Source organism: Podarcis gaigeae (assembly GCF_964106915.1).
Source record: "Podarcis gaigeae genome assembly, chromosome: 17".
Classification (NCBI taxonomy): domain Eukaryota; kingdom Metazoa; phylum Chordata; class Lepidosauria; order Squamata; family Lacertidae; genus Podarcis; species Podarcis gaigeae.
This window is the reverse complement of record NC_139694.1, coordinates 7,852,868-7,872,143: the sequence shown is the minus strand read 5'-3', so window position 1 is coordinate 7,872,143 and position 19,276 is coordinate 7,852,868. Positions and strand designations below refer to the sequence as shown.

General features: G+C 49.0%; 1 protein-coding gene across 1 annotated transcript; it reads right to left on the bottom strand.

Annotated features, from left to right (window-relative positions):
- Nucleotides 1-1,216: 1,216 nt before the first annotated feature.
- Nucleotides 1,217-17,890, bottom strand: TSTD2 (thiosulfate sulfurtransferase like domain containing 2). Its single transcript, XM_083719309.1, has 10 exons — nt 17,748-17,890; nt 16,158-16,366; nt 14,775-15,106; nt 13,570-13,684; nt 10,256-10,381; nt 9,310-9,415; nt 8,139-8,257; nt 6,921-7,079; nt 4,387-4,525; nt 1,217-1,811 (listed from the first exon to the last, which is right to left on the bottom strand). Exons 2-10 carry the CDS (start codon nt 16,347-16,349, stop codon nt 1,582-1,584), a joined length of 1,518 nt encoding a protein of 505 aa, XP_083575435.1. The 5' UTR covers nt 16,350-16,366; nt 17,748-17,890; the 3' UTR covers nt 1,217-1,581.
- Nucleotides 17,891-19,276: the final 1,386 nt, after the last annotated feature.

Here is a 19,276-nt window from a genome sequence, read left to right as displayed (position 1 = left end):
TGTTTTGGAACCTGCTAACCACCTTTACTCCTCTATATGTGCATTTTAAGGAACTTTTAAGTCGCCTTTCTGAGTCCTCTTGCAAACCTGTGGTCTCTGATGTCTTTTACTATCTAAAACAGTGATGGCCAAACTTGGCCCTCCAGCTGTTTTGGAACCACAGTTCCCATCATCCCTGGCCACCGTTCCTGTGAGCTAGGGATGATGGGAGTTGTAGTTGCAAAACAGCTGGAGGGCCAAGTTTGGCCATCACTGATCTAAAAGATGATCAAGGATCTGGAAACCAAGCCTTCCAAGGAACTGTAGGAGGGAGTTGGGTCTGTTTAGCCAGAATAAGAGGAGACTTGAGAGATGTGAAATAGCCATATTCAAATAACTAAAGGGTAGATGCAGCAAGCTTTTTTTCCTCCTGCACCGGAGGGCAGGACTTGAACCAGTGGCTTCAAGTTACAAGAAAGGAGTTTCCAACTGAACATCAGGAAAAAGTTTCTGATAGTGAGAGCCGTTGGACAGTGGGAGGGAGTCCCTCAGAAGACGGTGGACTCTCCTTTCTTGGAAGTTTCTAAGACGAGGATGGGCGGCCATCTTGTCATGGATGCTTTAGTTGAGATTCTTGCATTGTAGGGGGTTGAACTAGAAGGTCCTTAAGATCCCTTCAAACTCTACAATTCTGATTATTTTGATTCTTCAGATGCCCATGCAGTTCTCTTACCTGGGCAGGAGTGGAGATTCCACAAAAACTGGGAACCAGCGCAGTTTCCTACCCAAAATTCACCTTTTGGGAGGGAAGACTGGGAAACTTGCAAGCCGATCACAGCCTATACCTACAAGCGCATAACTCACTGCATGTATAGGTGGTGAAGAAGAAGAAGAAGAAAAAGAGTTTGGATTTGATATCCCACTTTATCACTCCCCTTCAGGACTCTCAAAGCGGCTAACATTCTCCTTTCCCTTCCTCCCCCCCCAACAAACACTCTGTGAGGTGAGTGAGCATGAGAGACTTCAGAGAAGTGTGACTGGCTCAAGGTCACCCAGCAGCTGCATGTGGAGGAGCAGGGAAGCGAACCCAGTTCACCAGATTACGAGTCTACCGCTCTTAACCACTACACCACACTGGTTCTCTACTGGGCACACTGGCCACACTGGTGGCCCACATTTGCTGGAAGCCAGAGCACACTGTAGCCTCCCAATGCACATGCACATGAGAGTCTACCTGTCGGTGGTGTGCTTTTCCTTTAATGGAAATCCTCTTTACACCTCACTGTGCCTTGTCGCTCTGTCGTCTTGCCCTGGTTCAGAGAAGCAGAGCAGTGATGCTTTCTGTCAGCGCTCTGCATCCCGCTGGAAGGGAAGGGGCGATCATCTCACACAAGGAAACGGTTGTGTAGCACCATGGGAGTTCTGTTGTGTGTACATGCTTGCACCATTAATTTAGTTTGGAGACTTGCGATAGCGTTGCCATGAAGCCCTGATTAACTGCCTGAAACCGGAGGTCAGCAAAGCTGCTTGCCTCAAATCCCCTGAAGAGAGAGCTGGGATTCGGGCACCCCAAGCAGATGTCCAAGGACGTGGGGTCCTTGGTTAGATGCGCTCCACCGGCACCTGCCGCCGTGTGCCGGTGCACTCACACTCCTCCTTGAAGGAGAGTCCGGAAGGAGCTGAAGCCAGCGCCAGGCCTTTCTTCTGGCAGAGGGGGCAGCAGGCTGTGAACCCTTTCAGCTGGCACTGCGGGCATGCCAGGACAAGCTGGCGGCAGGGCTGGGTGGAGCAAAGTCGATACTGGTCCCAGAGCATCCCGCAGTAACGGCAGGCTGGAGGAAGAGAGGGAAGAGGGGGTTAAATCTCTGGCCAATAGCCGTCATTTGTGGTTGCTGCTGACCCCACCCTCCCCAAGTCCTCTGGCAGACCCTTCAGATCAGGCTTCCTCAACCTCGGCCTACACTGTTTTTGGACTACAACTCCCATGATCCCTAGCGAGTAGGACCAGTGGTCAGGGATGATGGGAATTGTAGTCTCAAAACATCTGAGGGGCCGAGGTTGAGGAAGCCTGCTCTAGATGAATTTTCTATCCTGCCTTCATTGTAACTTCTGCTCAATAAACATTCAAACAATGCTTTTTTTTCTTTAAAAATGTTTAGGGGTACTCTCGCACCCGTCTGAGACTCAGGAAACACCGTGAAAGGAAATGAGGCTGCCATTGGGGAGAGCAACGGAACTGATGATTCATAAAAAATTCATTTCTTCTCCCATTCAATTCACAAAATGTTTAGGGGTATGCGTAGCCCTGCGTCCCCCCAGGAAAAAAAGCACTGCGTTCAACAAAAGCTGCCTCTCAATGCAAAAAGGAAAGGTGCTCCTTAATTCTCCCCCCCGCTCTATTCTGCAGCAGAAATTGACAAGGCTGCCATCCTAATCCCACTTAAACCTTACGCACCATTAAATTCATGGTTAGGTAAAGGTAAAGGGACCCCTGAGCATTAGGTCCAGTCGTGGCCGACTCTGGGGTTGGGGCGCTCATCTCACTTTACTGGCCGAGGGAGCCGGCGTACAGATTCCGGGTCATGTGGCCAGCATGACTAAGCCGCTTCTGGCGAACCAGAGCAGTGCACGGAAACACCAATTACCTTCCCACCGGAGCGGTACCTATTTATCTACTTGCACTTTGACGTGCTTTCGAACTGCTAGGTGGGCAGGAGCAGGGACCGAGTAACGGGAGCTCACCCCGTTGAGGGGATTCGAACCGCCGACCTTCTGATCGGCAAGTTCTGTGGTTTAACCCACAGCACATCCCAAAAATTCATGGTTAGGCCTGCCTAATATCGCAGAGAAGCAAGATCTCGGGCAGCCATTGGCTGAGGTGCTCAGATCCAAGATGGAGTCCTAAGCGCATCTGGCCCAAGGAGGATGAATGGCAGGTGGTTTGAGTCTTTCTTGACAAAGCACAAACATACAGTAGTTCTTGAGGTGCACCAAACACGCACAATACACTTCTGGTGTTTAGCGAGCTGGTTCCCCTCTCTGGGCCTGTGCTCCGAGCAACGGGTGGCCCTGCCTACCCCCCAAAAATTAAGTTTTCTTGTCTGACGGCGCAGCACAAGCAACCTGTGACTTCTCCTACATGGAAGATGTTACTGCACCTGCTTTTTCAAGCCCCCTCCTGGTCCTGGGGGGCAACAGCAGAGGGGAGGATGCTGCCAGCACCCTTGCTTCGGGCACCATCTCTCCCTCAGCTCCTGGTGTGCCCTGTCCTCCCTCCACCATTTCTGACTGTTCAGACCCCCTCCCCATCCTCCAGCTCTGGCTCCTGCCTTGCAGGGGGCACAGAACCCCATAAATCACTGTCCCCTTCCCCTAGATCAGCCTCTGGCACCGCTACCCCTTCCACCCCTCCTCAGAGCCCTGCCAGTCCCTGACAGATAAAGGCAAAAGGGCCCAGGGAAGATAGGAGGTGAGATGGGGGTACAAGGGAATGAGGCAGGGGATCTAAGAAAGCAAGACAGGGATTATTATTATTAATATTATTATTTCCCCAGCCACTGTGGGCGGCTTACAGGATATATATAAACATAATAAAACATCAAACATTAAAAAACAATACAGCGGTACCTCGGGTTAAGAACTTAATTCGTTCTGGAGGTACGTTCTTAACCTGAAACTGTTCTTAACCTGAAGCACCACTTTGGCTAATGGGGCCTCCCGCTGCTGTGCGATTTCTGTTCTCATCCTGAAGCAAAGTTCTTAACCTGAGGTACTATTTCTGGTTTAGCAGAGTCTGTAACCTGAAGCGTCTGTAACCCAAGGTACCACTGTATCTTATACAGACTACAAATAAACCAATAAACCAATAAACCAATAAACAAACAAACAAACAAACATAATAATAATAATAATAATAATAATAATAATAATAATAATAATTTACAGTTTTACCCCAATGAAAATAACCCCAACCACAACTACTCTGCTTCCCTCTGCGGCATGTGCAGAAACTACCTTCGTGACCGTTGTAACCTCTATTGGTCTCATCCGCTCAATCTGCCAGAGCCAGTCTTCGCATATAGGACAAGTCCCTAACTCACCAAGGGTTTGAGACCCATTGACAACCCTCGCCAGGTTTAGGCGCCCAGTCAAAGCCATTCCCAGAGTGTGGACGCTGTTGCATTCTGACAGCTTCCAGGAGCCACAGAAAAGAGTGGAGTGCAGGGTGGGAACCAAAGGTGGACAAACTACCCCAGAAGGAGCATGGTGTGTCCCCCACCAGAGCTACTACCCCTCCCCTAACACCCCATACACTCCCATCCCTGGACTAAAGTTTACAAATAAGCCTAGGAAAGGAAAAAAGGGTTGAATGTCAGAAAAGCCCCTCAGGAGAGGAGGCTCACTTACCTGAAATCACATCGCCGTTGGAGGAGATGCTATAACGTTCATCGAAGACGAAGAGCTTCCCTCGGTAGAACCCATCTGGGAATTCTTCCAGGTACTTGTGGATGCCACCCTTGAGGTGGTACACGCCTTTGCACACACCCTGTTTCAGAACAGCCCCAAACCACCAAGAGTCATTATTAATTTCTGACACACAGGCAAAGACATCTCTCCAGTCTACAATTGACTTGGTTATTGTTACCTGCACTACCTGCTAATTTTCTGAAGTGGGAGGGAACATCCTTGTACTGAATGTCCTGGCCCTCCCTGTAGTTAAGGTAAAGGACCCCTGGACGGTTAAGTCCAGTCAAAGGCGACTATGGGGTTGCGGCGCTCATCTTGCTTTTAGTCCAAGGGAGTTGGTGTTTGTCCGCAGGCAGCTTTCCGGGTCATGTGGCCAGCATGACTAAACCGCTTCTGGCAGAACGAAATACGGTGACGGAAACCAGAACGCAAGGAAACACCATTTACCTTCCCGCCGCAGCGGTACCTATTTATCTACTTGCACTGGTGTGCTTTCAAACTGCTAGGTTGGCAGGAGCTGGGACAGAGCAACGGGAGCTCACCCTGTCACGGGGATTAGAACCGTTGACCTTCCAATCGGCAAGCCCAAGAGGCTCAGTGGTTTAGACCGCAGAGCCACCCTCTCCTTACCTTACCTTGCCCTCCACCTAAGCCCTCTTCACGTGTTGCTCGGTGCTGAGTATATAATAAGCAAAGTGCCCCTGCTGTGTCTGCTCCCACTGTTGCTGCTGTCGCATTCACAACTTGTGCATGGGGTAAAAGGTAAAGGGACCCCTCACAATTAGGTCCAGTCGTGACCAACTCTGGGGTTGCGTTGCTTTATTGGCCGAGGGAGCTTCCAGGTCATGTGGCTAGCATGACTAAGCCGCTTCTGGCGAACCAGAGCAGCGCACGGAAACACCGTTTACCTTCCTGCCGGAGTGGTACCTATTTATCTACTTGCACTTTGACATGCTTTTGAACTGCTAGGTTGGCAGGAGCAGGGACCGAGCAACGGGAGATCACCCCATTGCCGGGATTTGAACTGCCGACCTTCTGATTGGCAAGTCCTAGGCTCTGTGGTTTAACCCACAGCACCACCCGTGTCCCTGTGCAGGGGAGTCTGCTCTATACATGCATAAGAAGACGCCCTGAGCGACTCAGAATGCTGGTCATGTAGGGAGCAGGGCTGCAACATAGGAAACTGAGGGAAACATGACCCATGTTCCTGAGGGAGGAACCAGGAAATTGCCAGCCAAAACCCAGAAGCTCTGTTCCTTGACTGAAAAGGCTTTTTACAGGCACTCCCTGCCCATTTTGAAATGCATTTCCACCAAACAGGAGGGCGAGAAACCAGCTTTGCGTTTCTTTAAAGCAAAAGCCAAGCGAGATGGGATTCTGTGCCAGGTAACTGTGAAATGACAGGAGACCATTTGCTTCGGTTATCAGGGCAGTGCCTCAAGTGTAATATCTGTTGCCTCTAAGCTCAGTGAACTGCCTTGAAAGGACAAGCGTTAATCTCTGAACCTTAAAGGACCTTGTCTCTAGGGAAAGGTTTGCCAAAACACAGACAGCACAGGAAATAACAGGATGGCTTCTCATGTCTGCTAATGGCTTCAGCAGTTACCTCTGGTGGCACTCGAAAGAGGTTGTTTCTATAAGGAAAGAAATTAAATGTTTTGAAGAGATGTTGCAGCAGATTCTTTGCCTCCTCTAAGTTATACAGTGGTACCTCAGGTTAAGAACTTAATTTGTTCTGGAGGTCTGTTCATATCTGCCAACTTACAGATTTTAAAATAAGGGACCAGCAGCCTCGAAAATAAGCGATCAGCTTCCAAAATAAGGGGATTTTCCGGGCACAGGTATGTTCAACTTCTGAGCCCCTCTGAGCCAAAGGCAGAAAGCCCAGCCAGCAGCCAAACGAAGCCTCACCAATAAGGGACAGCAGTGGGACATGGCGCTGGGATAAGGGACTGTCCCGCCAAATAAGGGACGCTTGACAGCTATGGGTCTGTTCTTAACCTGAAACTGTTCTTAACCAGAAGCACCACTTTAGCTAATGGGGCCTCCTGCTGCCGTGCTGCCAGAGCACAATTTCTGTTCTCATCCCAAAGCAAAGTTTTTAACCCAAGGTAATATTTCTGGGTTAGTGGAGTCTGTAACCTGAAGCGTATGGAACCTGAAGCGTATGTAACCCGAGGTACCACTGTATTGGCTCATCAGCTAAGGGTGCTGCTACAGATGATCTAGCTCTAATCAGAGCATTTAGAATAGATGAACTCTATGCCCTTTCCATTCCTTCTTAATAATTATTTCAAGTGCTGAACTCAAGTTTACCCAGTGCTGTCATCGTTCTGCTGTCATCATTTTTCCTTCTTAAATTTGTGGACCTATATGTCAAACCAGCAAAGCTATGAACATTTGACTGCTCCAGTCGTCCTCTGAAACACACAACTTCTCTTGGCCGAGTGCTTTCCCCTGAGGCAGCTGCTTACCTTGGACCTGAGGTAGGCTGAGCCCCGCTCACAACGGATTCCTCCCGTGCAATACATCAGGATCCTCTTGCCCCTGAAAAGATCCAGGTTCTCATCCACATAGGTGGGGAAGTAGCTGAATTTCCTGATGTCTGGAGCCAAAGAGCCTTGGAAATGTCCCTGGGGGCCACAAGAAAGGCATACAGCTTAACTTGAGTGTTTTGCAAAGTGGGGCCACTGAAACACTTCTGGAGAGTAGGAAGTCTCGTGTGGGGTTTCTGCATCAGTGTCCTATTGCTATTGAGAATTAAGAGGCACTTCCAGACTGCCACTATTTCCGGGGTGGGGATTCAATCACATACAGGCAAATTCAGGCTACGCAGTTGGGAAGGATTGCACAATAAACCTCCTTCCCCCCAAGATCGGAATGTTTGCGGTAAGGAAAGTGACAGGGAAATGCAATGGGAAGTGTGGGGTAGCACTTGCCTTGACGCCACATCATCTAACCACCCTACAAAGCAAGCATGAAGAATGCTCAATAAACAGGTTATCTGAAAGTGCCACAGGCAGGCTAAGGTAAAGGTAAAGGGACCCCTGACCATTAGGTCCAGTCGTGGCCGCCTCTGGGGTTGGGGTGCCCATCTTGCTTTATTGGCCGAGGGAGCCGGTGTACAGCTTCTGGGTCATGTGGCCAGCATGACTAAGCCGCTTCTGGCGAACCAGAGCAGCACACGGAAACGCCGTTTACCTTCCCGCCGGAGCGGTACCTATTTATCTACTTGCACTTTGACGTGCTTTCGAACTGCTAGGTGGGCAGGAGCAGGGACCGAGCAACGGGAGCTCACCCCGTCGCGGGGATTCGAACTGCCAACCTTCTGATCGGCAAGTCCTAGGCTCCGTGGTTTAACCCACAGCGCCACCCGTGTCCCACAGGCAGGCTATAAATCTTATAAATGAAATCATTTTTAAAACATGGCAGAAAGCAGATGGAAAAGAAAGGAGGAAGTGTTGTCTTTTTGGCAGCTCCTGATGATGACCTTCCTCTGTCAACAAAGCTTTAAGCTGAAATCCTTCCCCAGGCTGCATCTGTTTTGGAATTGTTTTTAATATGCTTTTCTACTGTTTTATCACATGTTGTTTGCTGCCCTGGGTGGGATATAAATTAAAGAAAGGCAAAATCTGCTTCAGACTTTCGAATCCCCAAGAAAGAAAATAAAAGCCAACTCAAAAGCCACCTACTATTTTACTTTCGTAGAAGTTCCTGCAGTCCAGCAAAATGGTGCCTGCCTGCCCTTTGTTACCCTGAGAGAGATACTTCTCCACTTCTAGATGAAACTCCTTCGGAGTCAGACGGATCCCTACAAACAATTGAAAGTGGCTTACAAAGGTATACAAAACAAACTTGAATTCGGACTCCAACAGCATTCCTCTCCTCCCTTTGGAAGGGTGTGGGGAACCCTGTGTCAAAACAGGAAACCCCTTCCGATGAGACATCTTTCGGTATAACATTAAAGTGTTTCAAATCCATACGGCAGCAACAATTTGGGTGCGTGAACTGGGACTGCCTGAAGTCTCCCTTTGCAGTAGCAATTGGGTGAAGAGGTCCTGAAGAACAGGTTCTCCAAGGGCAGAGCAAGGGGAAGCAAACAGAGGCTGTGGCATCAATTCAGCGGCCATTTCCTTTTACAGTGTTCAGTCAATGCAGCTGGTCCATTAAGGAAAATGGGGCTCGGCTCCACCAACCTGAGCCTGCCCCATACCTGCCTTCTAGCTTTTACAACCGGTCTGGGGTGTCAGCTACTTCCACCTTAGTCTTAGTAGAACTCAGCAGGAAGGAGGATAAAGGCAAAATTAGAATCAGTCGGCTCCGCCCATCCCTAGCTATGGCTCCGCCTTTCATTGATTTGGACTCCCTGTCCTCTGCCCCACCAACCCCCCCCTCCCCGCCGTGTTTGGTGCCCCCTACCCATGAATTCCCAGTCCTTCTAAAAGCCAAGAGATGTTGGCCTCAGCCCAGTATACCTGAAGGAGTGTCTCCACCCCCATCGTTCAGCCCAGACACTGAGGTCCAGCTCTGAGGGCCTTCTGGTGGTTCCCTCTTTGCAAGAAGTGAGGTTGCAGGGAACCAGGCAGAGAGCCTTCTTGGTAGTGGCGCCCACCCTGTGAAACGCCCTCCCATCAGATGTCAAAGAAATAAAACAACTATTTGACTTTTAGAAGACATCTGAAGGCAACCCAGATTAGACATCTGAAGGCAACCCAGATTAGGGAACCCAGATCAAATCAATGTTTGATTTTTTTTATTGTGTTTTTAATATTCTGTTGGGAGCTGCCCAGAGCCACTGGGGGAACTCAGCCAGATGGGCGGGGTATAAATAATAAATTATTATTATATCATTATTCTCCACACCTGTTTCTTTGTAAGAGACTTTCTGCGGGTTGATTCCCATGGGTACAATTTCTTCAAAGACGCCAACCCGAAGGTCTGTGAAACAGTGGGCTCCTCCTGCGCTGGTCTGAGGAGCAGGGAGAAAACCAACAAGAAACAGGTACCAAGAGATCTACGTTGGAGGCAGGTCAAGTGGAGACAGGGACGTCGTTGGACTCCAACTCCCATCAGCCCCAGCCAATATGCTCCATGGTCAGGGATGATGGGAGTTGTAGTCCAGCAGCACCTGAGGTTCCCCATCCCTAGATAACAGGCTGCATTGTTTCTCTATTGCCCCCTGGAGCTGAAGGCTATTGCCAGACTGTTACTATAAGGTGGTTTATGTGCTTGCTGAAGAGGGAAATGAGGAGATGAGGCTTGTCAACCTGGGAAGGTAGCATCATCGTTCTGCCCGGACGCTGAGGTCAAGCGCCCAGGGCCTTCTGGTGGTTCCCTCATTGTGAGAAGCAAAGCCACAGGGAACCAGGCAGGGCCTTCTCAGTAGCCCTATGGAACGCACTCCCATCAGATGTCAAAGAGATAAACAGCTACAGTGGTACCTCTGGATACGAACGGGATCTGTTCCGGAGCCCCGTTCGCATCCAGAAGCAAACGTATCTAGCGATGGCACGTCTGCGTGCGTCGCTTTTCGCCGCTTCTGCACATGACGTCATTTTGAGCATCTGCGCATGCGCAAGCAGCAAACCCCGGAAGTAACACACTCCGTTACTTCCAGGTTGCTGCGGAGCGCAACTCGAACGTGCTCAACCCGAAGTGCATTCAACTCGGGGTTGCTCTAGCTCTGCCTACTGCTGGCTTCTCTGCCTTCCACCCTAGAAGTGGAGAGGAAAGGGCACTTCGAGAAATGCTGACTATAGGACCAAGAATGGGCGTTTCCGCATCATGCCAACCAGATCAGGTCTCTCACCTTGAAATCCTCCCTTGTCAAAATGCCTTTAAAGAGGGGATGAGACAGCATCGCCTCCACGTAAAGGATAGCAGCCATCTTGCTCCCACCAACGGTTCCGTTGATTCCTTCAGAAGCTATTCGCACCTGGAAACCAACCAAGGAGGAAAGGACAGGAGACGAGATGCGAAACTCAGGCCTACCCAGGAGTAAAGTGCAACTGATTGGCTTACATCCAAGAAAGGATGCGTTGGATCAGTGGCGTAGCGTGGGTTGTCAGCACCTGGGGCAAGGCAAGTAATTTGCGCCCCCTAACCCGTGGAGCCAGGTAGGGGCAGAGAGCTGCGAGTGCGAGCCCCCCCCCAGATGTTGCGCCCGGTGCGGCCGGCCCCCCTGAACCCCCCACGCTACGCCACTGCGTTGGATTTTGGCCTTCCAGCCCAAACGACACATTGCACACAGCTGCATGTAAGGAATGCAAGGAAAAAGCTAGCGCAGGTTGTGTTTTGTACAGTATTGATGTTTTCACCCTGGCCACCAGGGGGTATTGTGTATATAGTTTTCACTCAGGTCCACATAAGTTAACTTAGGCGGGACACCCTGGGCGGTTGTTGTTACAATGTTGACAGCCGGCTGCCTATAAAAGCAGGCCGGCTGAGCTGTTTGCTGTTCAGTTCAGTTCCAGCTTACTTATAAAGAACTACTTGGAGAAATCTCTGTGTCGTCTGCTATGTCCACCCACTATAGGTTGTATAATGCCTTTGGTGGACTTACTCTCCAAAGGATTGGATTTCAGGAAAATTAGTTCATCATTGGAACTAATGTGATTTATTTATGATTGCATCTATAGCCCACAATCCCTCCAAGGAGCTCAAGGTGGCATGTGTGGCTCCTCCCTCCCAATTTTATCCTCACAACAACCCTGTGAGGTAGGTTAGGCTAAGAGACCAGTGAGCTTTGTGGCTGAGTGGGGATTTGAACCCTAGGTCCTACCAGGTCCTAGTCCCATAAGAGGTTTAAAGGCTCTCTCAAGGCAAATCTTTTAAAAATGTAGTATAAACACCGACAACTGGGAAACACTGGCTGCTGCGAGTGCTCCAATTGGAGAACAGACTTTACCAAAGGTGTCATGGGCTTTGAAGACGCACAAACTCAGGAGGAGAGGGAGAAACGTGTTAAGAGGAAGGCACGCTTGGCAAACCCTCACCGTGATCAACTCCCACCCAGAAACCTATGTCCCCACTGTGGAAGGGTGTGTGGATCCAGAATTGGCCTCCACAGTCACTTATGGACTCACTGTGTTCATGGACGGCAATCTTACTCAGCAATGATTAAGGTCTCAACCAGAGCCAGGGCTTTTTCGGCTGCGGCTCCAACCTGGTGGAACGCTCTGTCACAAGAGACCAGGGCCCTGCAAGATTTGACATCTTTCTGCAGGGCCTGCAAGACAGAGCTGTTCCACCAGGCCTTTGGCCAAGGCACAGCCTGACTCCCTCCTTGGCAATCTTTACAAAACTTTAGTTTATGGTTGCCATCGATTTTGATTTTAATTAATTTTTATAATGTTTTTATAATGTTGCACTACTTTAGTGTTGTTAGCCGCCCTGAGCCCGGCTTCGGCTGGGGAGGGCGGGATATAAATAAAATTTATTATTTATTATTATTATAATGAGTGATCGCCAAAGAAGAAGAAGGAAGTCTGACAAGCTATGCACATTCAAAGCACATTATTTCCCCTCAAAGAATTATGGGCATTACAGTTCCCCTCTCAAAGAGATACAATTCCCAGCAACCCTTAATAAACTACGGTGCCCAGAATTCATTGAGGGGCAAGGGAAGGAGCTTCAACGGTGCTTTAAAGGAACAGAGTGCTCAAAGCCTGACGCTGGGCGATATCTGGTTTTCAGTGTTGAGACATATCACCAGCTAAGCGTCGCGCTGCACCAATACATCACGATGTCTGAAATAAGGATGGAACTCTGTAGAAGGGAAGAGGGACTCGGGTGGCGCTGTGGGTTAAACCACAGAGCCTAGGACTTGCCGATCAGAAGGTCGGCGGTTTGAATCCCTGCGACGGGGTGAGCTCCCATTGCTCAGTCCCTGCTCCTGCCAACTTAACAGTTCGAAAGCACGTCAAAGTGCAAGTAGATAAATAGGTACCGCTCCAGCGGGAAGGTAAACGGCGTTTCCGTGCGCTGCTCTGGTTCGTCAGAAGCGGCTTAGTCATGCTGGCCACATGACCTGGAAGCTGTACGCCGGCTCCTTCGGCCAATAAAGCGAGATGAGCGCCACAACCCCAGAGTTCGTCACGACTGGACCTAGTGGTCAGGGGTCCCTTTACTTTTTTATGTAGAAGGGAACAGCAGGATTGGGCGATATCTGGGTTTCAACTTTGTGATGTATCACCCGCAAAACATTGCAATATACTGATATATCACAATGTCTGAAATAAGGATGGAGCTGGTTTTCAGCTTCGTGAAGTATCACCAGCTAAACATCACAATATACTGGTGTATCACAATGTCTGAAATCAGGTTGGAGCTATGTAGAGGCATTAGCTGGCTTCGCAGTATGATTTTTGCATTGCAAATGCATCATGATTTGCACCCAGCCCTACACTAGGTAAACAGTAAAGGTAAAGGACCTCTGGATGGTTACACCCAAAGACGACTATGGGGTTCATCTCGCTTTCAGGCCGAAGGAGCCAGCGTTTGTCCACAGACAGCTTTCCGGGTCATGTGGCCAGCATGACTAAAGAGTTTGGATTTGATATCCCGCTTTATCACTACGTGAAGGAGTCTCAAAGCGGCTAACATTCTCCTTTCCCTTCCTCCCCCACAACAAACACTCTGTGAGGTGAGTGGGGCTGAGAGACTTCAGAGAAGTGTGATTAGCCCAAGGTTACCCAGCAGCTGCAGGTGGAGGAGCGGGGAATTGAACCCGGTTCACCAGATTACGAGTCTACCGCTCTTAACCACTACACCACACTGGCTCTCAAACCGCTTCTGGAACACTGTGACGGAAGCCAGAGTGCATGGAAATGCCATTTACCTTCCTGCCACAGCGATACCTATTTATCTACTTGCACTGGCGTGCTTTCGAATCGCTAGGTTGGCAGGAGCTGGGGCAGAGCAAAGGGAGCTCATCCTGTTATGGGGATTTAAACCACCGACCTTCTGATCAGTAAGCCCAAGAGGCTCAGTGGTTTAGACCATAACAGATAGGAGATTCCTGATATGGGAGGCACCCCTAGCCTGCCAGGTCTGCTGGTGGGGATAGCTCTGGACAGCCAATCTGCTGCAACTCTTCGCCATGTAGTGCGCTGAATTCCTTACCTTGCCCGTGAGATGCAGGTGTTGGCACAAAGCCCTCTGCCAGTCACAGAGTCCCTGGGGATCTGCCACCTCACAGTAACAATAGTACAGCAAAACTTGGCCAGGCTCACCGTCACTGACAACAAAGGGGGAGCAGGGGGAAGCTTACGTAAGAAAAACTACATCTTCCTCAATGGCCATATAACACCTGAAAAGTTATTATCCAAATATATAAACCGCTTTGCAGCACAAAGACATGGAAACTGTGCGGGGTCAGTAGTAAGGCTTGGGGGAGAAAACTGGTTTCGTTTGCACTTCCCGAAACAGAGGGCCAGACCCCTGCTAGTGGGATGGGGCTTTCTCCCATCACCTCCCCACTGTGCGGCCCCCCACGCCTCCCCCAAATCCATGTTAGAGTGTCGGGAGAACCCGTGGAACAGTAGGCAGGGGGAGGAAGGGAGATCAGTCCCCCCGGAAGCAGAAACGCTTGCACTGACGGAACAATTGCGTCAGCTCAACGTTAGATTCCGTCCAATACATGACCCAACATGCAGCTGTCCTTTGACTTCTGTATTTCACTGAATTTTCCTGTGTATTTTGCCAACCAAAAACGAGGGAAACACTCACATATGTCAGTGAAAACAGCATACAAAAATGGATTATATATGGGGAAATTGCTTGCAGAAGTGTCCGTAGAATCATAGAATTGTAGGGACCCTGCAAGTCGTCTAGTGTCTTCAGACATCTGAAGGCAGCCCTGTTTAGGGAAGCTTTTAATGTTTGATGTATAACGGTATTTTAATATTTTGTTGGGAACCGCCCAGAGTGGCTGGGGAAGCCCAGCCAGATGGGCGGGGTATAAATAATAAATTATTATTATTATTATTATTATTATTAGTGCAACCCTTGCTATCCAGGTATCTCAGCTCAATCATACATGACACAGGGCCATCTATTTTTAGGCAAAATTGCACAGCATATTAGGAGAAATGCACACTAACAATGCTGACAAATTTGGGGGAGCCCAGCCAGGTGGATAAATAATAATATGATTATTATTCGGATGACCTTATTTTTAAAAAACTGCAAACTGATGTAGAAAGGTGGAAATTTGAATTGAAGATGTGGGGGAGAGGATAAACTGAAATTTGCTGAACTGTGCATTCCCAGGTGCTGTTTGTGTCTGTTAAAAAACAACAACAACAAAACCCAAAAAAACCTCTTACCTTGTCATTTCATTGATATCGATATGGCTTGTGTCTGGAAGCTTCTGGAACATCTCTTGGCTTCTGTACAGGGGCCTGCTAGGCCTGGATGTTTCATCTGCCGACGAAACAGGGCTACTTGTGACACTGACACTGCCTGCCATCTGTTTCAGGATCACGGATGTCTGCTGCCCCACATCGCCCAAATGCTGAGCCGCTACATGTCTGTGAATGCCAGTCAGGTCTTTGAAAGTTTCTTGGCAGCACCTCCAGGAAATCGCCCTTTGGCAAGTCGACATAGGGCAGCAAGTGTCAGCGACCACTTCCTTGGCTTTGACGAATAGAGCAAAAGCCTGCGAAAAAGACAAAAGGAGAATTTTGGGCACAGACCACCTTTCCACTGGAGAAGGCAAAGACTGTGGTCACACTATGCACATTTGAACCACATTTCCCCCCCGCTCAAACAGCACTGACTCTCTGAACATGCTGGCACCCTACTTTAATCTTCCTCCTAGGTCTCTAACGCTCTTCAGAATAGATTTGATACGGGGAAAGTTGGGGGGGGTTAAATAATAATAATTTATTCTTTATACTCCGCCCATCTGGCTGGGTTTCCCCAGCTACACTGGGCAGCTCTCAACAGAATATTAAAAACACGATAAAACATCAAACATTAAAAACTGCCCTAAACAGGTCTGCATTCAGATGTCTTCTAAAAGTCAGATAGTTGTTTATTTCCTTGACAACTGATGGGAGGGCATTCCATAGGGTGGGCGTCACCACCAAGAAGGCACTCTGCCTGGTTCCCTGTAACTTGGCTTCTCGCAGCAAGGGAACCTCCAGAAGACCCTCGGAGCTGGACCTCAGTGTCTGGGCTGAGCGGTGGAGACGCTCCTTCAGGCATACTGGGCTGAAGCCATTTAGGGCTTTAAAGGTCAGCACCAACACTTGGAATTGTGACCGGAAACGTCCTGGGAGCCAATGTAGGTCTTTCAGAACCGGTGTTCTATTGTCTCGGTGGCCAGTCGCCAGTCTAGCTGCCACATTCTGGATTAATTGCAGTTTCCGAGTCACCTTCAAAGGTAGCCCGCATAGAGTGCATTGTAGTAGTCCAAGAGGGAGATAACCAGAGCATGCACCACTCCGGCAAGGCAGTCTGTGGGCAGGTAGGGTCTCAGCCTGCGTACCAGATGGAGCTGGTAGTAGCTGCCCTGGACACAGAACTGACCTGCACCTCCATGGACAGTTGTGAGTCCAAAATGACTCCCAGGCTGCGCACCTGGTCCTTCAGGGGCACAGTTACCCCATTCAAGCCCAATACCAAGAAGCTGCCATCTGCACAACAATGTTCACATCACTAGGCGGTTGCATACGTTCTAACTCTGTGAACCAGACACCAAATACCTTTTTCTTTGCGGACGCATACTTCTTTCGGGCCCTGGCATCTAATTCGGCTTTCAGGTGGCCCTCGGGTGGGGAAGGTCCGTGATCTTTCAGCTCCAGGTCTGCAAATGTTAAAATGCAAAATTCCGCGGTACTGTCTCCATCAGGTAGCGACAAAGAAGAGGTCATTGCTACGTCACAGCAGCTGGGCATAAGTTCTTCTCTAGGACCTAAGAGAGATCATTCCAAAAGAGGAATATATAGTTAAACCACAGAGCCTAGGACTTGCTGATCAGAAGGTCGGCAGTTCAAATCCCCGCGACGGGGTGAGCTCCCGTTGCTCGGTCCCTGCTCCTGCCAACCTAGCAGTTCAAAAGCAAAATGCAAGTAGATAAATAGGTACTGCTCCAGCGGGAAGGTAAACGGCGTTTCCGTGCACTGCTCTGGTTCGCCAGAAGCAGCTTAGTCATGCTGGCCACATGACCCGGAAGCTGTACGCCGGCTCCCTTGGCCAGTAAAGCGAAATGAGCGCCGCAACCCCAGAGTCGGCCACGACTGGACCTAATGGTCAGGGGTCCCTTTACCTTTACTTTATATATAAGCAGAGGTGGAGCAAAAGATATGAAAATGTGGAAAGCAAAGAGCAAAGGCAGTAATGATATTTTAGGGCAGTGGGTCTAAGTCTGGAAGCATCCTCATTGTGATCAGTCCAAATCATTTCAAGCCCGTTCCTATTCCTTTCCAGGCTAATGTCTGAAATAGCCTCCTTGCTCACGATGGAAGCAACATGTGGCACTTAAAAAAATAAAATAAAAAGGTAGAGAAAGTCCACCTGAAGCGTGGGGGAAGGGGGCAAGACTTCACCTTGCAGCTGAGGAATATGCTGCGATCTCTCTTTCCTTTTAAGCTCTGTGGACAGTGTGATTCCAAATGACGGTGGAGGTACAAAATAGCCATTGTGGCAAGTAGACTTTGATAGCTATACTTGCCATGGATTTCTCTGTTTTTTAAAAACCATCCCAATTGCTGGCCATCCCTGCCTCTTGTTGAGAGCCAGTTCCACAGTTAGTGTTGTGAAGCAGCTTGCCCATCTCTCCAGAGGTGGGTGGGCGTCTGTGGCAGGACACTACCCCCCAGAATCCGGCCCTCCCCCCGCCTGCAATAAGCACATAAGAATACCAGACTGCCTTACAGGGTTGTTGTAAAGGTGTCACGAGATCGAAGTGCTTTAAAGCATCATTCCGCGAGCGATAAATACCCATGTTTACGGCAAGCAAGGGGGAGAGCTTGTCGGCTGCCAGAATTTGCCCCCCAAAAGTTCGGCTGCTTCCAAAACTTGTGCTTTGCTCTTTCCACAGTCGTGTGAATGAGAGGAAGCAAAAGCGAGTAGTTCAAAGAAATCATCTGTGCCAGATGCTGGACTCCCGTTTCTTGGCTAAATAGGCTTTGCCCCCTCTCCAGACTGCTGCAACCCATTGACATGGTGTCCCACAGAATTCAATGGGAGCGATCATGAGCCACTCCTTTCCGGATTCTCTTTCTGCCTTGTTGTTTGCTGCATCCCAGCGCTCCTCTCCTCCTTCCTGCTATTGCTCCATCGCCCCTTTTTACCTTGCAAAGCTCCCTGTGTTCCCAGGAGATCTCTGATCCAGCTGTTCTTTGAAGCGGCTCCTTCCCCTCCCGAGCAGGCAGCTGAATTTGCTGACTCTCTCTGCTAAGGGAAAGCATGTCTTTTTCCCCTCCCACCCAACCCTCCACCCCGGCTCCTCCCTGGGAAAGCTGCACTTGAGGGACTCCTTGCAATTCACAGCCTTTTGCAAGAAAGGTCCGTATAGTTAAAGCTATGCTTTTCCCAGTAGTGATGTATGGAAGTGAGAGCTGGACCATAAAGAAGGCTGATTGCCAAAGAATTGATGCTTTTGAATTATGGTGCTGGAGGAGACTCTTGAGAGTCCCATGGACTGCAAGAAGATCCAACCGATCCATTCTGAAGGAAATCAGCCCTGAGTGCTGGAAGGACAGATTTTTCGGAGCTAGCCGACCTAACCAGAAGAGTCCACGACCAGAAGGAGGAATATCAGGAAGATTGGATCAAATTTAATGATTACTTAGTTAAATATGTTAAGTTAAACTAACTGAAAACAGCTTGCAGATGATTAATTGGCTTAGGCTTTTACAGTATTTAAGTGATGAATTAATATGTTTAATTTCATAATGTAAAGATCTAAGGAGGTTAATGTTTAAGTTAAATTACTTTAAGAACTGTGATTTGGAAAACCGTTAGAAGGACATGCGATGAAATCCAACCAAGGGGAAGCGAGGAAGTCACTTAACAATGTTAATAAGTGTGATTTTTAATAAGGTTGTGATTTATGTTTGTTTGCTTTATGTGTTTGTTTGTGAAAACCAATAAAAACTTTTTGGGGAAAAACAAACTAACTGCGGGAAGCAGTGGAAGACAGGAGTGCCTGGTGTGCTCTGGTCCATGGGGTCATGAAGAGTCGGATATGAGTAAACGACTAAACAACAACAACAACAACTTTGGGGCTTGGTAAGCAAATTGCACCCTCTAAAACACACAATGTCTTTCAAGACCTATCTGCGAATAAGCCCTACAGAAATCAGTGGGGATTCCTTCTGAGTAAGGAAATCAGCCCTGAGTGCTCACTGGAAGGACAAATCCTGAAGCTGAGACTCCAAGACTTTGGCCACCTCATGAGAAGAGAAGACTCCCTGGAAAAGACCCTGATGTTGGGAAAGATGGAGGGCACAAGGAGAAGGGGACGACAGAGGATGAGATGGTGGGACAGTGTTCTCGAAGCTACCAGCATGAGTTTGACCAAACTGCGGGAGGCAGTGGAAGACAGGAGTGCCTGGCATGCTCTGGTCCATGGGGTCACAAAGAGTCGGACACAACTAAACAACAACAAGCCTGCAATGGCAAGAGGAAAGGAGACAAAAGCTGGGTGGGGGTGGCGCGCTCTCTGCAAGGGGAAAAGGCTAGCAGCCTGTAAGGACATCCTAACAGGCAAATCTCTGGAACCTGAAACCAGTATTTCCAAAATTTCTGATAGCAGAAGCAGCCTTTCCTTTAAAACAACAACAAAACTGAATGAAAATTGGAGGCAGTGCCATCCTTC